At 34.4% G+C, this 22,952-nt stretch overlaps 1 protein-coding gene across 2 annotated transcripts in view; it reads left to right on the forward strand.

Moving 5' to 3' along the window:
- Positions 1-7,408: 7,408 nt before the first annotated feature.
- LOC150103935 (uncharacterized) overlaps positions 7,409-22,952 on the forward strand; it is a 147,911-nt gene continuing 132,367 nt past the window's right edge. The window contains exons 1-2 of one of the 2 annotated variants that reach the window (XM_090396655.1): positions 7,409-7,955; positions 22,202-22,421. In XM_090396655.1, the coding sequence (XP_090252781.1) occupies positions 22,370-22,421 (52 nt within the window). In that variant the 5' untranslated portion in view covers positions 7,409-7,955; positions 22,202-22,369. The remainder of the gene's footprint in view (positions 7,956-22,201; positions 22,422-22,952) is intronic. The other variant, XM_090396656.1, reaches the window with a different exon arrangement.

Raw genomic sequence — 22,952 nt, forward strand, 5'->3', positions numbered from 1 at the left:
TTAGTTGCCTTTTAGTGCGAAAAGATCTCAAGAATTTCCAGATGGAGTTTTCCTCTGGGTTTAGATTACTCAATTTGGTTTCCCAATCGAGGTTTCGGTGCTTTTGAAGAGCCTCACGGACTTGTCGATTTAATCTGTTCAGCATTTTTTTATCTTGTGGGACTCTTGTGTTGTGGTATCTTTTTCGAACTTTGTTTTTTGCTCTTATTAGGCCCATGATTTCCTCAGGGATTCGACTGATCGGGTGAAAGATTGTAGTTTGGGTAACTGAATTTATTGCTTTTTTGATTTGACTGGTTAGGTTGCTTGCAGCAAAGTCTATCTCCTCTTTATAGTGAACAACAGGGACTGGGCCGATGTGCTCTGGGAGAATTCTAGAAAGTTTGTCCCAAGGAATAAACGAGTGCAGAGATTTGTGTTGCTCGAGCGTTCCGAGCTTAAGCAGGATGGGGTTGTGGTCGGAAGACAATTCATTTAGTGTTTCCAGCTGATACTGGTATCTAAAGTTTCTGAGGATGACTATGTCAAGTACATCTGAGCTTTCAACTGGGCTGTGATGAGTGGGTTCTGTAGGTGCGGCTATGACTACTGAGTTTTGGGTTGAATAATGGTATAGAATACGACCTTTATTGTTGATTTTGGAGCTGAACCAAGCTGTGTGTTTGGCATTGAAATCATCAGTCATGATAATGGAGTCAGTAGAGCTGAGAATGGAATCCAAATCAGATGCCAACAATGGGATGCTGGATAGGTTGTATGCCGCGAAGATTTTGATGCTGCCGATATTGTAAGCATGAACATCAATACCTGTGATCCCGAGATTCTTGGTTTGTGGGTTGGTCAGGACGTTATGGCTTAAATAATTTTTGGTGTATACGGCTGTGCCTTTTCCACCGGCGGTAAGTCTGTCTGTTTTATACATCACGAAGCCCCATAATTTGGGGCTATTAGCTGGCCTAAGATATGTTTCGTTAAATAAGACCATATCAGGATAGTATCTGTGAGTGAACTCTTGCAGTTCAAGGATTTTGTTTATACATACCATTAGCATTCCATGCCATTATCGTGAATGAGTTTGGTTTGAATTTTTTATACATTGTATAGTGCTGTCAGTATGTATTGGGTTTCTAGATATTATCTCTTTCTGGAAGATGGTGAGGAACTTGCTTTGAATTCCTGTACCATGGTGGAAAGAGAAGCAGTAGGAACTGGTGTTAAGTTGAAGTTTATTTGCTCTTAAGATGAAGGAATCTGATTTCGTGCTGCCTCTGCATATGTTTTGGTCATGGATGAAGGTTGCGTGCCTTCCTGTGCAGCTGAAAGTGAGGTATTTCGAACAGGAGGGCAACCTGCTTGGTTGCTTATGGTGTCATTACATGGGGAAGCAGTGTTCACTCTTACTGACCCACGATTTTTTGGGTGGAAAAAGCACTCCTTGTAATTTGTGGGTTGAGGTTTTCTACAATTAGAACAGCAGGCAGGCGCAGTTCTTGGCTTGGTGCAGGAGCTGATCTGGTGACCTTCACTACATTTTAGGCATCTGTAGGCTACTCTGCACAAATTTTGGTTCTGCCCAAACGTTTGGCATCTACAGCATTGACCTGCCAATGCACGTTTCCTTAGAAGCTCAGTTGTAATTTTGAGCCTGCATATATCTGTAACATCGTATATCGTTTTCTGAGTGTTGCTGATTTCTACTAGTACTAAAGGCATTGGCCTTTTCTCAGATCTCTGCATTCTGCTAACTTTGATTGGGGTAAGTCCTTGACTGATGAGGTCGGCAGTGACCTCATCTGTTGTGATGACCTCGACAACCCCTCTAAGGACCACTTTCTTGATTTGAAGAATGTGTTTCGAATGAAGTAGTCCTCAGACCGAGAAAAATCTTGATTTTCAAGATTTTTCTTGCTTGCTAGTACAAAGGTGTGAAATGGCAATTTGGAATTGTCCAGTATTTTTGTCATTTTGCGATAATTTGAGACAGTTGTGGGATGAATCTTAACTCCCTCATCTGTGTTCCTGGCCCTGGAAAAGTTGATGTTTTGTTCACCAAGGGTCCTTGAAACTCATGTCCACTTTTCTTTGTCTCAGAGGTTCACTGGTGGAAACTTTCCCTTTTTGTCTTCTGAAACTTACGGTGTTATATCTTCTTCCATAAGATCTTCAGATGTCCTCTGTCTTTTGGTTACCTGTGCACCCTGTGAGTCAATCTGTCAAGGGTTCTTGGGCGATGGGAACGTTGTGAATTCGCCCTCTGTATCCTCATCTTCTCCTTCTTGATCATTGACATGGGTATCAGGGCCAACCTTCCCTATAAAGGAGCCCGGGTGCAAGAAACCTTTTGGGGCCCTAAAATATTTTTCAAAGGTAAAAATTAAAGGATTCGAAATAAACGTATTGTAAAACCTCTTACCTGCAAATGATTTTGGCACAGTAAAACAAAAAACACATTCGAAATATAACAGGTTAACATAGCGTTTACTGAACACAAAATAAAAGTATTAAATAATTAAAATAAATATTTAACACAAACAAAAGTAATCTTGGCTCACCAACTAGCGCACAAAAACTATTTACAATTAATTATTGTTTAAAGTAATAAAAAAATAAATAGGTTTACTATTTAGGCGCCTAATTTTACTAACACGTGTATTGCTTAATATGATTTATTTAAATATGCGATTGTTTTTTTTTTTTTTTGCTATGTCATTAATCATTTCCGAAAAATTACAATTTTTGGCGATTTCCTTTTCGATGCTTAATATGGCAAGTGCATTTAAGTGTTCTTCGCACACTTGACCGAAGATAATTCTTCATCAATTTTAATTTGCTAAAAGAACGCTCTGCACGTGCTATAGTAACTGGTAACGTAAAGAAAATTTTCAATACAGTTAGTATATTTGGAAATAGTTCATTATAACTATTATTTAATATATTGCAATATGTCTTGCGCGTTATTTACATTTTTTTTGGTCCAAGATCAATTCTCGTAACAAATCAATTTCCTGGATTAAGTCTTCATTTACATCTTTACTATAATATTTTACAAAATCTCTTGAGCGGTTTTCTAGTTCATTTTTTTCTGTTTTTATATCAGTGATTAATTTAAAATAAGAAATAACAATGGGTATATTTTTAAATCTCTCATCTATTTGTACAATAACAGTATCAATCACAACGTTGAAAAAATGACATCTAAATTCCTCTACCGGTTTAATAAAACTTCATCTTCTGCTAGTTCAGAAAATAATCTTTTTCGAATTCTTATTTCAGGGAAGTCTTCGGAAATATTCAAGTTTCGTGCTATCATTTTTGTGTCGTCTAAAAATGTGTTAAATTTTGATCTTAAATTTTGGATTTCATTTTTAACTTTATTCAGTTTTATTCATTTTAAATTAAAAGCAGAGTTAAGAACAATTGTTTTTGCTTGAAATAGTTTGTTGATACTATTAATTTTTGACACACTGATAAGCTTAAAATAAATGGCATTTCTTGTAATGAATCTAGTATACTTTTAGCTTCGGATACTACTGTGTTATCGTTAATTGCACCAATAAATTCTTCTAAGGCATTATATAGTTTGTTCAAACTGTGTATACACTACTCTGACTGAGTCTATTTTGGCTTCCCATCGAGTATCACATAATGGTTTAAGCGTAATATTTAAATGCTTTTGTATAATTTCCCACCTTTTTGTAGATGCAAAATACACAGTATAAACGTTGCAATATTCCCAAAATTTTTTTACAGTATATACTACTGGAAGCAGCATCACAAATTATCAAATTAAAAGAATGTGATAAGCAAGGTACATAAATTGCATGAGGGTTTAAACTAATTATTCTAGATTGTACGTCTTTATATGTTCCCTTCATATTGCTACGCTATCGTATGCTTGCCCTCTACAATTCATAATATCTAAATCAAGCTCACCTATTCTTTTTAAAAGCGAATTTGCTAGTCCTTCACCAGTCACATCAATTACTTAAATAAATCCTATAAATGACTCATTTATAATTAATTTTTTGTCTACAAAATTTACATATCTAATAATTATTGAAGTTTGTTCCTTGTGAGAAATATCAGGAGTACAATCCATTTGGATACTGTAATATATGGATACTTTTATATCGTCTTTAATTTTATTAAGGATTTCATTACCTAATGCAGTCCGCGCGGTTAGCTTAGTGGCTTTGCGCTTCGCAACCATATGCCTGGGGAAGGAGTGTCCTAGGTTCGATTCCCGTCGGAGACGTGAGGAGCTGAAGGATCTTCCTCAGCCATAGCCAAGTTATCCGGTCTTGGGCGCGGGCAGTAGGGTTTTTTCCGCCAGTTTATCTGGTGTTTTTCATCCCGCAAGCAGGCAAACCGGCCCCTTGAACACACAGGGATACAGCCAAGAATACCTTGAGGCATAGGAGTGACCATTCTATCCTCGTATTTCGGTTACGAAATCCAAGCATGCTTGGAAGGGTGTGGGCCTTAAAGGCCTGTTAAAGCCATTGGGATAGGATTACCTAATGCAGCAATAATTTCCTCTTGAAATCTATGCGCCAAATGATGCACAATTCTTTTTTTTTTTTTGTATTTTTAATTCTGTTTACATGATCCATTCGCACAGGATCATATTTACTTAATAATTCTATTAAACGTAAAAAATTTCCATTATTCGGCGTTCCTATTGTTTCATGGGATCCTCGAAATTACAGATTATTACTTGCTAAAAATAGAATTACATCTACAATTCTTTGGAACAGCAATTTTAGAAGTTCCGTTTCTTTATTTATATTAATTTGATTTGTTCTGTCTACAGTCGAACATAAATTAAGCCTTTTTAGTAATTCTTGCCAAGCAATAAAAGAATTAAAGTGACCATCAGAAAGCTCATGATCTCGAATTACAGATGACAGTTTTCTCCATTTATTAAAACCATATATAAATCGTGTTGATTGATCTTTTCTTCTTCTTTTGGAAAATAATACACAACAAAAGCAAAATACTGAGTCTTGAGCTTTTAAGTAAACTAATCAGCTGCGAAGCTGAGTTTCACCATTTGGCATTTTTTTTTTTAAATAGTACGATGTAGAAAATGATCTACCTTCAACATTCTTAACGAATGCGTCTTGATGATGTTGTTTAGGTCCGGTTTTAACACAAAATAATCTAAATTTATCAGTTATAATATTTGGCCACAAGCCTGGATCATTTATATTCACTTGATCACCATCGTTATTATTGTTTTCTTCGTTATTTGCTGTATCCAAAACGTTTGTATAATCAAACGCGTCTCTTTCGTCGAATTCCACAGTTTCTACATTTTGATTGAAAAGTTGTGTAGCTTGTTTGGAGTTTTCTTCTTCAGTTGAAGTTGGAATCACAACTGCTGAAGTCGTAGCAATTTCGTTGTCAGATTGATTTTGTAGCCATGAAAACAAAGCTACTTGTGACTTTTTGAGATTTATTTTGCTTTTCTTCTTTTTTCTTTTCTGCTGATTTCCTTTTCTGGCATCCAGAGGAATACTTTCTTGGCATGGACATTATGGGTTAAGCTTTGCCTGTCGAATAAGTAAATAATAATAAATATTTTTATCCTATGAATTAACAAAAAGTTAATTATGTACATACTTTTTACAATATTAGAAAATTTTAGAAACACTCAAGAAATGTGTTTATTTTTTTCGTTTGTTTACTTCAGTACCTCAGTTTCACCCTTATCTATCACTATTAACTAAGTTGAAATTAACGTAGTTGATATCTAATCACGTGCAGACAACACTTCATAATTCTGAATATTGATAATACATTTCACATAGCTTTAAAAATAACTTACTATATTTACGGAAATATAACTGATCCTCGCGTATAACTCGCGGCCCTGATTTTACTTTGCGAAAAAAAGAAATTGAAAAGTTTCGCGTAACCTCGCACAGAAACAAAAAAGTTTAATCACGTTGACCTCATGGCAATTGTGACTCGCTTCCCGTGGCAAACCACGCACCTTCCATACTAGCCAATACGTCTGCAGACACCAGTAAAAGCAGGTGGTTTTATTGTATCACTGAATAAGGTACAAACATTTGCAGTCTGTCTAATATATATCTCAACAAATAGTGCAATTAGAGACAGCTGGGATAAAGGCACTAACTAATGAATCGCTTGTCCCTTCCCCCAAAATCTATGCTATTTAGCCACAAGCAAAACCATATGCTGCACTGGCAAACACTAAAAACTAGATGTGTGGGAGTCTGTCCCTCCAGCTCAAATGCAGAGCAACAATAAAAATCAACAGAAGTGTTAAAATTCGTAAACGTGTTAAAGCTAGGAAATATATAGTGAATATTATTATGGCACTTTCAGATATTGAATTTGGTTGAAGAGAATTAGCATTTCAATTTAAAAATTGTCTGCTGACTTTTATCTTTGACTCGCGCGATCTTTTGTTAATACCGCACCAATCATATATGCAGGGCTGGCGGAAGCGGGCATGCAGAGCATGTGGGTGCCGCTATGAAGGGGGCGCCAGAGCATGGGTCATAAGTTCATTTTTAAGAAACAAATTTTTTATCATAAAAACAAAAAATTCTTAGAATGATCAATATTAAAATAAATAACGCCGGATACACCGAATAAAAATTTTTAAAAAATTGTATATTGCCGGCTGTTTACAATTTTGCAGCGAGAGCAGGCTAAATGTTTGCCTCCAGAATCTAAAGTGAAATGGTGAACTGTTTTTATGCGCAGAAACGAATTTTCGTACAAAACATTTGTTGCTACGTAACCAGTCATATGGTACTGTAAAAACTCGATTGTAGTTTAAATATTCCAAAGCACATTACATTCGATTGTTTACTTAGGTTAAGTCCCATGTGAATATTGTAAAAATAAACTTTGTTTGTCTCTGTATCGTTTGTTTTAGATGTTATTGTAAATAACACTCTGGAAGTTAACTGTATATACTGCTTTAATGAGAATATGTTAGAGTGTTAAAAACAAAGGCAATGTTTATATCGCCGAAGCTGCATGTAATAAATCTACATGGTGGCATTAGAAAGATTGTTATTAAAGTTTGTTTGTATGAGAAAGGCTTGCAGGTTCTAAGTGTAAACATCTGCTAACTCAGTAAGAAAGGTTCAAACAACTTTCTGATGGCCGGCAACTTACAATTAAAAGAAAGCGGAGGAGAACAAAAGGCATGCCGAACTTGAAACCGAAGGCAAAAGAATCATACTGGTTCTTTGGGGTTGCCCAACTTCATGCAAGTCTCAGAGGAGGTATAATAAAATGGGACTGAAGCAAACAGAACGGGTCTTCACGGATCCAGAGATTGCTTCAGAAGTAGAGGGGGGAAGTTCCAGAGACGTCCACAGAGAGACAGGAGAGGCTGCCCGGTCCCAGACGTTGCCAAAGAGAGACAGAGCTGCTCGGTTCCAGACATTGTCAGAAAGCATCCCAGATCCAGACATTGGTTGAGAGAGGAGTTTTCCGCTTCCAGAAAGGAGCTTCTCGGTTCGAGACGTCGCTAGAGAGAAACGACTTCTGGGCCACAGACAGGGCTTTCAAATTGCCAAAAGGAGAAGTCCCAAACGCCATAGAAGAGAAAAGTTTCCGGTCCAGAGGGATCCTGATTGACAGTTGACAACAGTTCCATTTTTCTTGGAGGTGGCATTTTCAGTTTCTTAGAGGCAGCAATTCAAGCTACTGGAGACGGCAGTCATCCAGCCATTTTCGGCGAGCCCAAGTAGAGGAGAAAAGGCGAGGCAAATTTCCCGAAGTAACTTCACTAAGTTTTTCTTTTCGACGTGGGAGAATAACATTTTTACGGAACTGTACGAGTCTTGCTACATTCCCAATTGATATAGCCAAAGCCAAAATTCCAGATGAAGATCTGAGATGAAAGAATTGCCATAGAACTTTTAGTGAACGACTTTTGACTAATTGTGAGATACAGAGCCTTTGTAAGTTCAAAACTTTTATATAATTCCTCTTATAGTTGTATTAGAAAGACTTTTAAGATATATGTTTAATGTTTAATAAGGTTAAGAAGTGTCCTTAAGAGAATCAATTGCATGTTAGAAGTTGATATCAAATTTGTAAAGATAACTTAACAGAGAGATTTAGGTAACCTCTTTGCGAGTAAGCTTGGAGTTTAATAAGTAAAATTTGTAAAATGAGAGTAGATAACGTTTTGTGTTAAAAAGTATTTTAAAGTTGAAGTAAAAAGGTTTTAATTTTGCTAGAGAGTTTTTATAGAAGGAGAGAGAAAGCAATCTCCCTAATGTTTAAATTCGTGTACATTTCATAGTAATGTAAATAAATGTTATTTGACTTTCTTGTAAACATAGCATAATAATATAAACAAGAGAGATTCTGAGAGAGAGAAAGCGCACACAGCTACATTAGAATAACGGAGAATAAATTATAAAAATAAAGAAAAAAGATATTACAAGTAATTAATAGAAATTACAAGTATACAAAGTTAAAATAATAATAACATTTTACAATGTCGCAGTAATGACAGGATAGCAACAGTAGATTTATAACAGTACGCATCTCAATAGGCAACTGAAAGTAGCGTAGTGCAGGCTATTGTTTCGTCTCTGTGTCGTGTTGTGTAATAATTTATTGTGGGTATAAAATAGAAATCAATCAAAAATTTAAAAAAAGTTATCTGGTGCACAAAATCGTAAGCGTCATACTGCGAAAGAAGCAGATATTAAGAAACAAACTGTTGCTCTTAATAAATTTGTTAAAATATTAAATTATTCTGATGCAGATTGTAACCAACTTGATACATCAGAAATCAGAGTTGACGAACCATGCACATCATCCAGTTTGAATGAAAGTACTATTACAACTGCTGAACAAGATAACAAGATTCAGGATTTAAGTGAAAAACAGTTAGGAGAAGATGTAGTTGTAGTTGACCACGAAACTAACACATTGTAATTGTCTCTGCAAATTTAGATGGGTGAATGGGGAAATATTGATGAAAAATTACGAGTTGTTTTAATTGAAATGGGGCCTGTTCAAAAGAAAAATATAATATATCCCAGAAGTACATGTGGTCGTAAATTTGGCTACATGTATTATAATCGAAAAATGGAAAATGGGGAGCTCGTGCCAAGAACATGGCTCATTTATTCTGAAACTTTAAATTCTGTTTTTTACTTTTGTTGCAAACTTGTCGCATCTACTAAATCAACTGAATCACCTACTGAGTCGTGTAGAAGGTTATAACGATTGGAGAAATGTAAGTACAACTTTACATAGACATGAGACTAGTTTAACTCACATGAAAAATTTCTTTAATTGGAAGGAACTTGATAAAAAATTAAAAAAAAAAACTACTATTGATTGCCAGACTCAAAGCATGTATGAAATGGAAATTGGACGAGTGTTTTCGAACACTTGATTGAAATTATAAAATTCCTTGGTAGTCGAAATTTAGCTTTTCGCGGATCATCTGATAAACTATATGAAAGCAGTAACGGCAATTTTTTAAAATTAGTCGAACTATTTGCGAAGTTTGATCCCGATATGGAAAATCATTTTGAAAGGGCCCTACAACGAAACAATAGAGTACACTATTTGAGCAAAGAGAGTCAAAATGAAACATTGGAAACTTTAAGTAATGCAATCAGGGACAAAATTTTATTATAAATTCGAAAATCTAAATATTATTCCATAATTTGACTGCACACCTGATGCAAGTAAAATATAACAAATAACCATTATTATTCGCTTTGTTTCCTGTGAGAATAGAATTGTCAAGATCAGGGAAAACGTTTTATGTTTTGCAGATATATCAGATTCCACAGGACGTGGTTTATGTGTAACAATAGTGGAACAACTTGAAAAATGGAATATTCCCATTGAAGATATGCGAGGTCAAGGGTATGACAATAGGGCAAATATGAAAGGGAAAAAATATGGGCTCCAAAATTTGCTTTTAAACAAAAATCCTCCAGCTTTTTACGTGCCATGGGCTGCTCATACTCTAAATTTAATCATTAACAATGCAGCCAAAGTTAGTAATTTCTTTTCATTCTCTTACAAACGTTGGGCAATCTTTTAAAGTTAGTAAAAAAATTAACATTGAAACAGCCATCAGAAACGCGATGGGAAAGTAAAATTAATGCAATCCGCCCTCTACGATATAGGAGAAATTTACAATGCACTTTTTGAAATTTTAAATAATGAAAATTTTAATAAAGAAACTCAGCATGAAGCACAAACATTATGTGCTAAAATAAAGGACTACAAATTTATTTGCTCTCTTATAACTTGGCATGATTTACTTAACAGAATAAACCCAGTGAGTAAAACGCACTTGCTTTAGAATCTATCGAAAACTTAAAAATATTCTTACAAGAGTATCGATCAGATACAAATTTTAAAGAAGTTCTAAAAACGGCAAAAGAACTGAGTGAAGAGGTGGATGGAAAACAAGAATTTAAAACTGGTATGGAAGTCCGACGACGAAAGAAGACGCAACAATTTGACTACGAGCTTCATAACGAAACGCCACAATCGCCAGAAGATAAATTTAGAGTGAATGTGTTTTATACACTTCTAGACGTTGCAATGTGTTCGTTAATAGAACGTTTTGAACAACTAAAAACATATTATGATAATTTCAATTTCTTGTATAGATTACTACAAATTAATAACGAAGATTTACGAAAAAATTGCGACGATTTAGAGATTCTCTTGAAGGACTGCGGCAATAAAGACATAAATGCAATAGAACTATATGACGAGTTATGTGCTTTCCGGGATATTTTTCGGAAAGATAATTTAAATATTCAAAAGCCCTTTCAATATTCTTAATTTTATTCTGTCCAATATTTTATCTTTCCCTAACTTTTCAATTGCTTTAAGAATACTATTAACTTTACCTGTTAGTGTAGCGAGCAATGAACGTTCCTTTTCAAGTTGAAATTGATTAAAACCTACTTAAGAGCAAGTATGTCACAAAAAAAAGGCTTATTAGTTTGGCGTTAATAGCTATTGAAAATGTTGTATATGCGAAATTAGCCGTTAAGATCATTATTTCTAATTTGGTGAATATGAAATCAAGACCACTAAAATTTTAATTAAAAAATTGCAAGTATATTTATGGAATTTAATTTATTTTCTGTTATTCTGTAAACATTTTATTTTTTGAATACTTATATTATTATTAATAAAATGTTCTAATTATTATTTCTGAATTCTTTTCTTATTTTCTTGTCTATCTTGAGTTTCTTTTATTTTCCTAAAAGATTGTTCCACTTATAAAAATTATTAAAAAATGTTTACAATTTACTAAGAATTTAGTAAAATGCAAGAATTTTGAAACTTTAATTCAAATAAATTTTAACTTTAATTAAAATTGATTTTCATTTTGTTAGCGATTAGGGTCGGTGAGAAGGCTATAATCCCTGTATCATTATATTCACCGATTAAAGTGAAGTGGTTTTATCAAAATTTGCTTTAACTTTTGAGAATTTTTGGAATATTCGAGTTTTAATGATTATAATCATTAAAACCCGAATATCAAATAGATAATTATCTATCTACTTGATACTATGTTTGTCTCTATTTGTGATTTCCAAAATTAGTGTTTTTCCGCATGTTCAAAATGAGTTTGTTTATCAGTCACATTGTATTTTTCTTTGATAATTGCAACGATGCCACCTCTTCTTTTGTTTGATCTATATAAGTTGTAAGTCTGATAAAATTATTAATGTTGTATGCATAAATCACGGTGTCCTTTTTTTGCAACTTCGGTCAGTATTAATGCATCTATGTTTGTCAATGTGTAGTTGAGCAGTGTTATCAATGCAAACCAGTGTTTTTAAGTTTTTCCAATACTGACTTCGCTATCATATACACAAACATAAGATTATGATAGTGAAGTCAGTATTGGAGGAAATATTTTCTGATCATTTCTTCGAAGAGTCAAAGAGCTTGAAGTTTATATTGTCTGATTGGATATGTTTGCGTGTATTTGAGATCTCCATTATGTAGTTTTTAAGTGTTTTTAATCTTATTCTTAAGGATGTGAAGAGTCAGTGTTTTATAATAGTAGGCTGTGTAGGTCGGATTCTCTTGCAATTATATAAACTCGAGTGTTTTCCTTCTTTCTCATAAATATCTCTGAATCCTTAGTCCACGTAGTTTTTCTCTGTTTTTGTCTACTTCGCTTGGTATAAAAGATTTTTAAAGTATGGGGTCCAGTGTTCAGATATATAGATTGGTGTTGGGAATTTCTTGTCAGTTAGGATCAATGTTGTCGGCCTTGTTTTCTTGCTTGCCGCAAGAGTGGTCTCTCAGACTCCTGGTGGTAAAACGAGCGATGATTGGTGGCGGTCTCTCTTTGTTTTTTTGTGGGCCTCGGTTAATATAGGCAATGTCTGTGGTTGCGAATTGAATACCAATTTTGCTGTCGATCAGTTGCACTATGTTGCTTAAATCTTTTGTCTTTTCTTTTGGTATTCCCTCAATTTGAAGTCCTTTTTTCTTTTCTTTTTTTTAGCATGTATTCCATTTGACAATAGAGTGTGTGTCTCCCTCTTTCTGCGATTCTTCATTTTTCGCTTGAGTGTTTCTATCGCTACCATTAATTTTGTCTTTATTTCTCGCACGGTTCCTAACATTTCTTCAATGGTCATGTTATTGTACTGTATGTAAAGTTCAAACTCCTCGAAATTTTGTTTTAATTTGTTCCATGTGTGTATTCATCAAATCCTTAACCACAAGTTTGAATGAATCTAAGTTATCTGTAATTTTAGGATCAGGAAGGGACTTACTTTGATGTGCATCGTTGTTTTTCTTATGTCTGTTCATTGTTCTTCATTTTCTCACGGCTTTGTAGACAGCACTATTCGGTCCGTTTTGCGGTTCCTTTTGCTTTTTCTGTGCTTTCTGAGATCCCGGAGCATTGGTAGTGTTGTCTTTGTCCACATCCAGAACAATGCAGCCTTCCCCGTTCATCACTTAATGGCTTATTGCACTTGTTACAGCTCATTGTGCTTGACCGTCACTGTCTCAGTGATCTTTGGGCTTTCTTCTCTTTAGCGACCTTTAAAATGGCGACGTCCTTTGTTGGTTGGTGACAGAAGTTCACTCTATTAATATTATTATTATTATTCGTGGCACCTGCAATGAGTCTGAAGACTCATCGCGGGAGGATACCTATTGTACAATTCTCCATCTCCACCATTACACCGAACCTATAGTGCCAATCATCTAATTCAGCGTCATCTACTGCCCACCACCACCACAGCTTTATGACTTTCAGCATACAAAATCTGGATATTTCTTAGTCAATTTTGATTATTTAAAGATCGCTGTCTTCAGCGTGACTATTAGAATTTAATAGCAGCACTTTCAAATTTAAAACACGAGTTTAAACCACTTTAAACCATAAAAACGGAAGCAGCGATAACAGCATGTGTGAATCCGTATGCCTACATAGCGCCCTCTAATAATAATAATAATAATAATAATATCAAAAAATCAAATAACGCCTTTTATTCCCTAATAGGTAGTAGGCGAGGCCTTTATACCCTATCTAGCTTTTGGAGACTGAGTGGGCAGTTCAATCTCCACCGGTAGCCAATCAGAGATAGCTTGCCCATGTCTATCACTAATTATAGCAGCCTCCAATGAAGAGGCTGGCAAACAAGTGCTGCCATCTCTTGGTACCGAACCTAACAAGATATGTCACTGTCTGAAATAATGTGGGTACTACGGTCGATTTTCTTGAGTTTTATGGGACGAAAAACCCGAGTTTCCGGGAGGAAAAACCCGCTTGCCTGTGCCAGAGATCGACTAACTCGGGAACCGGTCGAAGATAGGCTTAGAAAAAGTTCCTCCAGTCAGCGACTAGACTAGAACCTGGTCTAACTTCAAGTGGCCAAGTGCAGAGGATGCAAGTGCCACTTCCACTGAGCTACACAGGCGTATAATAATAATAATAATAATAATAATAATAATAATAATAATAATAATAATAATAATAATAATAATAATAATAATAATAATAATAATAATAATAATAATAATAATAATAATAATAATAATAATTAATTCTGGTTGTTAATACAGTCCACAGCAATGGTATTAACATGCCCCAACGTGCATTGTTCGTGAAGCTTTATCGCCCAAACAACTGCAATGCTGCTGCTACACTCATCGTATTTCGTCTCCTGAACAAAGGTTGACGTGGACAGCTATCTCCGTTTAGTCTTCATCGAATGCTTAGCCGTTTTCTAGAAACGGAAGAGATCGCAAACCAGTCACTTTACATTGTAAAGGATAACATCGTCGTTTCCTGCAATACACATCCCCATGAAGACACATCAAAGACCATACACAATTGTCTGAAAATTTCTATATTTTTTTAATTCAAGATACACTGACACAGGAGTTGCCCATGTGCACTTTGAATGTCATGTTACATTCACTTTATCATTCTTTGCTCGAGTAGAGTTGGACCCTATGTGGTTGTGGATATTTTTTGGGGGGAAATGAGACTCAATTTCACCTGAACAGAGCTATAAATACCTACAATTTTCGATTACGCAAAACTGAATGCAATCTAACAAATTCATTTGCAAAGTTACTGTCTCGTACGAATTTATAGCTTCGTTTATCTTCGGGCTATTTTTATTTGAAGACATTTGCCAGTCGGGTTCTGTGTTCTGATTATTTAAGGCCGATATGTATCGTTATATTATTATTATTATTATTATTATTATTGGCAACTCCAAGGAATCCTTAGCCTCCTCGATGGAAGCCCTAAACATCATGTCAAGAACAGCTATTCATCATCCACACAGTATCTATGATACTTTGCATTGAACTCATTCACAGTCATGGGACCCACAACAGACTCCGGGAACTTATTCTACTCATTCACCACTCTCCAAGTAAACCTAGTTCTAACACTCTTAATAACCAGACTCTTTCCCAGTTTCCAAGGATGGTCCCTAGTCTGCCCACCACCAATCATTTTCTGAAAAATATCCTGTGAATTAATCTTATTGAAACCTTTTAGTAATTTCAATGTCTCAACCATATCATCCAAATCCTCTCCACCTCCTCCCAATCAAGAAGAAATCCTGGCTCTAAGATCTGGGCACAGTAGTCAAGATAGAGTGTTATCGATGCTCGATACAGAGGAACGATAACTTGCTTGTCTCTGCTCTTCAAAGTATTCTTCAGTAACCAAGTTATTTGATCAACTGATTTAGCCACTTTTGCAATGTACCCCCTAAACTTCAACTTCATATCCACCAACGCTCCAAAATCCCTGGCTTCGTCAATCTCCTCGAGTATGGTTCCATCGATGTGTATACTGCTGCTAATCTTTTCATCCCAAAATGCATAACCTTACACTTTGCCACATTAAATTGACATACATCCCCATTATCCCAGTTCTCCAATCTATCAAAATCATCCTGCAAAATTTTGACATCATGTGCATTCACTATTGCTCTACCCATTTATTTGCATCATGAGCAAACAAATGAACAGTTCCTCTCAAATCCTTTCATATATCGTTAATGAACAAATTAAATAGTACTGGTCCAAGAACAGAACCCTATGCCACATCACTAGTTACAGGTCGTCTTTTGGACTCTACCTCTGATTAAACTACTCTCTGTTATCTCTCTATCAAACACTCTCCTATCAATCTCACCAACCCTATATCCATCCCCATATGCCGCAGTTTACGGATTAGAATTCAATGTGATATCCCGTCAAAGGCCTTAGCAAGGTTCAACAGTATCACAGTATATCATTACCCTTATCCAGTTCAGCCGTCACTGTGTTATAAAACGTGCGCAGGATAGTGAGACATGCTCTACCATTCACAAAACCATGCTGTTCCCTCATACAGTATCCCATTTTCATCTATCCATTCCTGTATTTTTCTCTTGACTACTTTCTACAAAATCTTGACAACGACTGCTGATATACTGATCAGTCGGTAATTTGCAACAGCAGTCTTGGAACCTCCTTTATGCAGTGGAACTATTTTCCCTTCTTTCCACCCCCTCGGGACTAACCCAGACCATAGACTCAAATTAAACGAAATGGTCAAGGGCACTGACAATTCTTTATCTGCTTCACGTAAGACCCGAGCTGGTATATCATCCAATCCCACAGATGTATTCACATTAAGGTTTTATAATATACTATTCACCTCCATTTCATTCACCTCAATTCCCGTATAAGCTACTGGTTCCTTCACTCCAATGCACTTGGTGGCGTATTTTGGAAGTATGATTTTTTCTTAGATATCACTTCCACATGAGGTACAATGTATTGCTACACAGTGTCACAGCATTGGATCACTCGGTGTCGCTCCACAACGCCTCAAATAGGAATAGTTAAATTTTGATCAGCTATAGATATACTTTAGCCCTTGAATGTGATATTTAGAGATAAGGAAGGTTGAATTGCCAAATTAAATATTTTGTCAGTTTTTCTCTTTTCGCATAAGAGTTTGTTCTATTTTCTCTCACACTATATTATATTACTTTGCATTAATAATTATCTGCTTTTTTTCACCTTAATGAAGCATTTAGGTCTTCATCTGCCATTCCTAGATTTGCATGACAGAGACCGCCGGCGGTCTCTGTCATAAGCTTCACTGAACACTTCAACGAACATTAGTTACTAGTGTGCGGTGTTCATTCAGCTGCCTGAACTCTCATTACGGCGTCTATCCACTGTGTTTAAGGTCTTCCTGTGAATCTTCTCTTATCAATTTCATTTGTAAATACTTATATGATTAACTAGTCATCTGCTCTCCAAACCTCACCTAATCACTCAGTGTAAATGATAGGATGTCGTGGCTTTGAAACTGGTTTCATGTTTCAGCTTATGTCTTCCTTCATTCCATTCAATATTTTGATTGTAAGATGATCCGCAATTTTTTCTCAGTACTTTTCTTTCAAATGTGATAAGTTTTCTATTATCTCTAGTTATTACTATGTTTTACAAACATATGTAAATTTAATTTTTTAAAGCGTTTTATTGATAATAATCTAGAGTTTACATAAGAGTTTTAAATTACAAAATATTCAAGATTGGCCTTTCTGAATTCTCTCCTCTTTCTCTCTTTTAATGCATATCATTGTAGTTGTTAATGTCACCTCCTAGATTGTTGGAATTATTCACTTGCTGAAAGATATAATTATTAACAGTTATGGTGCATCTGTCTTGAGGGGTCCTTGAAATGCGCATATATTTAGAAAAGCCTCAGAAGATTACGTGCCCTGATTAAATTAGACGTATTATGTATCACATCGTTACGAGAATCTCCAAGAAAAACAATCCCTTCTGCGCAAACCAACAGTATATTGCTCCCTTTCATTTATTTATTATTTATTACATGACACTGCCAAGGAATCAAAGAACTTAATATACACCTCACTGTCTCCCCTATTACTTAATTTTCAAACTAAACAAACATACACCACTAACATTAATGCTACCTACTTCTCACCACCGACACCGTCAACATTATTTTTGTCTGTAAATTATGAGTGTTCTCATGGCTGATTTCCTTATACATGCGATGAAAATCCAGTTTCAGGGAGAGAAACCCTGCTGTCTCATCTTCAGCTGAAAATACCATAAAATAATTACTCTTTATGAAGAGAAAATCAACTCATGTCTTTTCCAATCGACGGTGGAAATGTTCGACAAGTTGGTGAGAGAAAATGTTCTTGGCTGCGTCCATATTTTACTTAAAATGATGACGAATGATCCTGGCGGAAACGTACTTTGAAGAGATGTTGTGATTACGTTTTGTTGTTATTGTGGTTATAGCCTTTCGGCTGAAGAACACAATCTAGATCTAGTTTTTCTTCATATAACTGACAACTGTATCTTGTCCACTGCAGTACAGTTTTATCTTTATTCATCAATACTTTGCCTTTTTCATCTTTAATTGTGGTCTGTTTTAATTTGCCACCTTTTATTAATGGTTCTAATAATTTTGTATACCTCCCTAGTCTTATGTGCTCCATAGTGCTGTTCTGTATTATTGCATTAGGCTTCTAATCATTTTAACATGGGAAATGTTGAAATGGTCAGAAGGCCATTTCTGACTGCATTTTCACTTCATTATACTTTCTTCTATATTGCTCGTCTCTTTGTTTTGATGTATCCCTTCTTATCTTCAACATCATCTTCTGTACTAACTTCAGTGTTTCTTGTCTAATCCACTTCTTCCCGATCTTCTCTACTTCTGGAACTGACTAGCCAGCCCAAACTATCAATGTCATCATCATCATGCATATCAGGGATTTAGGCCTAGCGTCTGTTCCGGCCTTAGAAGTCATCGTTGAATCTATTAAGAGGACGTCCTGGTTTTCATTTTTCCAAATGGCTTGTACTTTAAGGTTTGTTTTGGTAACCTTTCTATTTTCATTCTTTGAACGTGTTCCATCCATTTATGTTTATATTTTTTAGTTTTTTTCTATTACTGATTCTTGGTTTAATTCTTTCATAATTTCTTCATTTCTTTTTGATCAAATAGGGTATACTTTGCAGTTTTTCTCATAAACTTCATTTCTGCTATTATTAATCTTTGTTTGTCTTTTTGTTTCATTGTCCAGATTTCACTTCCATGCAATAAGACTGGTAGGACTAACGTATTGTATACTTTTAGTCTGGTTTTTCTTGAACTAGGTTTGGTTTAAATATAGAGTTAATTACACCTATTTTTAAATATTTTGCAATTTTATATCTTTTTCATTTTCATATGTGATCATACATCCTAGGTAGTTAAATGAATTCACCTGTTCTAAGGTCTTGTTATCTATTATTATTTTAGTTCTTGCTGGATCTTGTCCTATAAAGGCCATAGTTTTTGATTTTTCTGTTGATATTATCATACCATAATCTTTGGTGATCTCATTTAGATCTAAAATAGCTTTCTGTAGGTTATCTTCAGAATTTGTAATTATTATTTGGCCGTCTGCAAAAAGAAGAGTGTTTAAGTTCACTGTAGGAGAAAGTTTAATACCCTGATGGAAATGTTTATTCGATTTTATTATTATTACATTTAGGTAAATATTAAAAAGAGTTGCTGAGAGGGGATATCCCTTGGTTTATTTCTCTCGTATATGATAGCTCGTGATTTAATCTTATTTGTATTTGATTATTTTAATATATACTTATGATAGCCTTTAGGATATTATTTGGTATTTGTCTTTCTTTTAGGATGTTAAATAAAATGCTTCTTTGAACTATGTCAAATGCTTTTTCAAAGTCAATAAAAGTAATATGTGTTTCTAAATTGTATTCTCTTCTTTTCTCTATTATTAATTTTAGGCACAAGGTCGCCTAAAATTAATAATAGAGAAAATTCTAAAATAAAGTTTTCGGAATATTTAATTGGTTTGCTATTTAAAATTCTGCTATATATTTTGTAACAGGAATTTAGTGTACTTAAACCTCTATAATTTTTAGGGTCATGTCTACTACCTTTTTTAAAGATAGGAATCAGAATTACTTTTTTTCCATTCTTTTTTTTGGGGGGGGTATTAGTTGAATAACTTTTATTTAAAAATAATAGGAGTCTTTCTTTGAATCTTGTTCCTGCATATTTATATAGTTCTGAACCTAGCTTTTCTTCCTCAGGTGATTTTACGTTTCTTGTTTCTTTCAGGCTGATTTCTAATTCTTCTTTAGTTATTTCCTTTTCATTTTCATTAAATGTTTGCCAGTTGTCTATTTTAAAATATTTATCTGTCCACAATTCTGTCTAGAAATTTAGAAATTCTTCTAATTTCAATTCGGTGTTTAACTTTATGTTTCTTTAGTATCTGCATTTAAGTGTTTCAAAATGCTATATGCATTGGGTCTTATTTTATATAAATCATGTCCTAAATTAGAAACAAATTTGTTCCATGATTCTCTGTCTTTTTCTGACTTCTCTTTTATCTATGATCCTTATTTATTTATATTCTATTTCATCTTCTAATATTTTACTGCTTAATCATTTATGATAGACTTCTTTTTCATTTTGATTATTTCTTTGATTGTATCATCCCATATCGTCAGTTTTTTTCCTTTTATTGAATTTTTTGGTCTTTCCTAAGCTTTCGTTTGCTGCTGCATTTAGTATCGTTTTTATATTAAGCCATTCTATTTCTATTTCTGCATTTTGTTTTATTTTATCTAGATATTGGTTAATTCTTTGTTCATATAGCCATTGTACATTTGTGTCATTCAATAGTCTAGTTTTATAAACAAATGTTTCAATTTTCTTTCTGTTTTTTTTACTTGCAGCCATTTAGGTGGTAATCTTAATTTTATTTTAACAAGGAAGTGGTCACTGCTTATTTCATATCCTCTGTGAACTCTAACATATAGTAAAAATTTTGATGCCTTTTCATTTAATATAAAGTAATCTAATATTGATTTCCATCCTCTTGCTGGCCAAGTATATTTATATATGTCTTTATGTTTATAGAAGGAATTCATTATTTGTCAAAATCAGCTAACACCTATGCTGTTCCCGTATAGGGAGTAGGCGGGGCCATTTACCCTATTTAACTTTTGTAGGTTATTATAAACTATAAAAGTCAATCAATTTTTTACCATTCCTGTTTAGAGTATGTTCTCCATGTATTCCTATATTATTAAAAATTTTCGTGTTTCCAATTCTTGCATTTAAGTCTCCTGCTAAAATTACCTAATCATTTTTATTTATTTTATTATATATGTTTGTAGTTGATTATAAAAATCAACATTATCTTGTTTTCTTCCTTATAAACCAATTACATATTGTTAAAATAGCCTCTATCTATTTTTATTCTAGCTTATATTATTCTTTCATTCCATAATTTATAATGTTTTTTAACTGTTCTGAAAGGGAGTTATGAATCCAAATCACGACTCCTGCATGTGCTCTTTGGTCTCTGTCGACTCTACTGTATATCACATTAAAATTTTCGGTTCTCTTAGTTCCTTTTAATTTCTTCTTTTTGTTTCAGATTACTCCTATTTTAAAATTTCTTTAATTTAATAGTTGGTCTAATTCTATTTCTTTATATGCTGTTCCTCTTACATTCCAGTTTGATATATGTATTATATTTTGTTGTTTCCATTTTCGTTTTACCTTTTCCATTCTAGGGTCGTTTTCCATAAATTCATTCCGATCACCTTTCTCTGTCAGCTTAAAAGTAGAATTGTGTTCTCCATGTCACCTGACATGGAGAACACAATGACTAGCCTGACGATGGAATAATTCTGTGATAGGGCTGCTACCTTAAGGCTTATGAACTAGCCTTCTTCCAAATTTAAACCCATAGGAGGAATCGGGTATGCTGAAGGGGAAAGAGTAGATTATAGTGGAATAGAGTAGAATTATAGTAAAGGTTTATAGAGGGGACATAGTTGTAAGTCTAGAAATGAAAAGCCCCCATGGCCTTCGAGTACTCTAATAGCATAAGGATAATAAAATTAGAAGAGTTGGCTGATAAGGCCTTATAGGAAAGATTGAAGTGAGTGAATCTTCCTCAAAGTAGAAGAAGAAGAGGATAGATCCAGCTAGGGATCCATGGAGTGCCACTTCCCTTACAGTCAAGATGATTGCCCCTTATGGCCCTGTTGGTCCACGAGTCTTTATTCAGTATATTCGATCACCCACCATATATATATATATATATACACACACACACACACACACACATAGATGTATATATATATATATATACACACACATACATACATGGTGTGCTCCGCTATCCGTCACCCAGAGGACGCGCTATCTAGGTATTCCAGGGTCTCCCCTAGACTATCAATGTCTGATTGTAAATATCTGACGATTCTATATCATTTACCTATTCCCATCCTCGGCAGCTTGTACACTAACTTACGATCTGGTAATCAATGAAATGCTTTTGCAAAGACCAAGAATATCATTGTATGTGATTCTCTTTTATCGTACACACTTGTTACCTTACCATAAAATGCAAGCAAAACGAAAAACATCTGTTAGAGAGATCTGCTTTTATTTTAAAAGCTTCATTCTTTGGTATTGCATATATTAATTTTGCAGGAATGTTTTTTATGTCATGAATAAAATTTGGCTCTCTCATTTTTACGAAGTACGAAAAGGTTATAGGGATTATAATATAGCCGGTGGAGACACTGTGATATATTAATTTCTGATGTGTCATTTTAGGTGGCGCCTGCTAGCTTTCGAATTGTTTAGGACTGGCGGATTGATGTCTGTGTGGTCGCCGGTTCATGTGATCAATGTTTTTATTTGGTTATGATTGTGTTATGGGGAAACCATTCGTTATCAATGTGTAAAGTCATAATCAGGCCGAAATAAAGATAAGCACAAGTTATGCAACCGCTGACTTTTGACGACTATGAATTGTCAGCACCTCTAAATGTCGGTACGTATTACTAGTAATTTTTAGAAGCAAGTCAATTGAATAAATTTGACATGTCTAACTTGTGGTGTGTACTTCTGAAGGGTGTGTGCATCTTTACGTCGATGAATATCCACTAATATCTTGTTTTAGTCTACTTTTAGCATTTTAGCAGACGGTTTTCTGATTATTCTTATTTATTTAAATTGTTTTGCGATCTAATGGATGTAGTAGAAAATAAATCGAGCAATTATGTCAATTCCCAAAAGAAACCTTTTGATAATTCTCATAGCTAAGTACTCTTATGAATATAAGCGATCTTATGATAGGCATAATAATACCCTTAGAAAAGATGATTGTTGAAGTATGTTGTTATTGCTTGACACCTACATGCACTTTGAAGACAGCACTATTTGGCAGCACAAAAGTATTTTCATCTGTTAATTGTGTTTTCTTGAAAAAAAAAAAAAAGGTCTTGAGTATAGATAGTTTCCGGTGTAAGAATTAGCATTCCGTTTTGTTTAATGAAATGATTAACCAATAATAAATAACCAA

This window comes from Typopeltis vanoorti, chromosome 8 (genome assembly GCF_054136105.1).
Source record: "Typopeltis vanoorti isolate ZY-2024b chromosome 8, IOZ_Tvanoo_1.0, whole genome shotgun sequence".
NCBI classification, from domain to species: domain Eukaryota; kingdom Metazoa; phylum Arthropoda; class Arachnida; order Uropygi; family Thelyphonidae; genus Typopeltis; species Typopeltis vanoorti.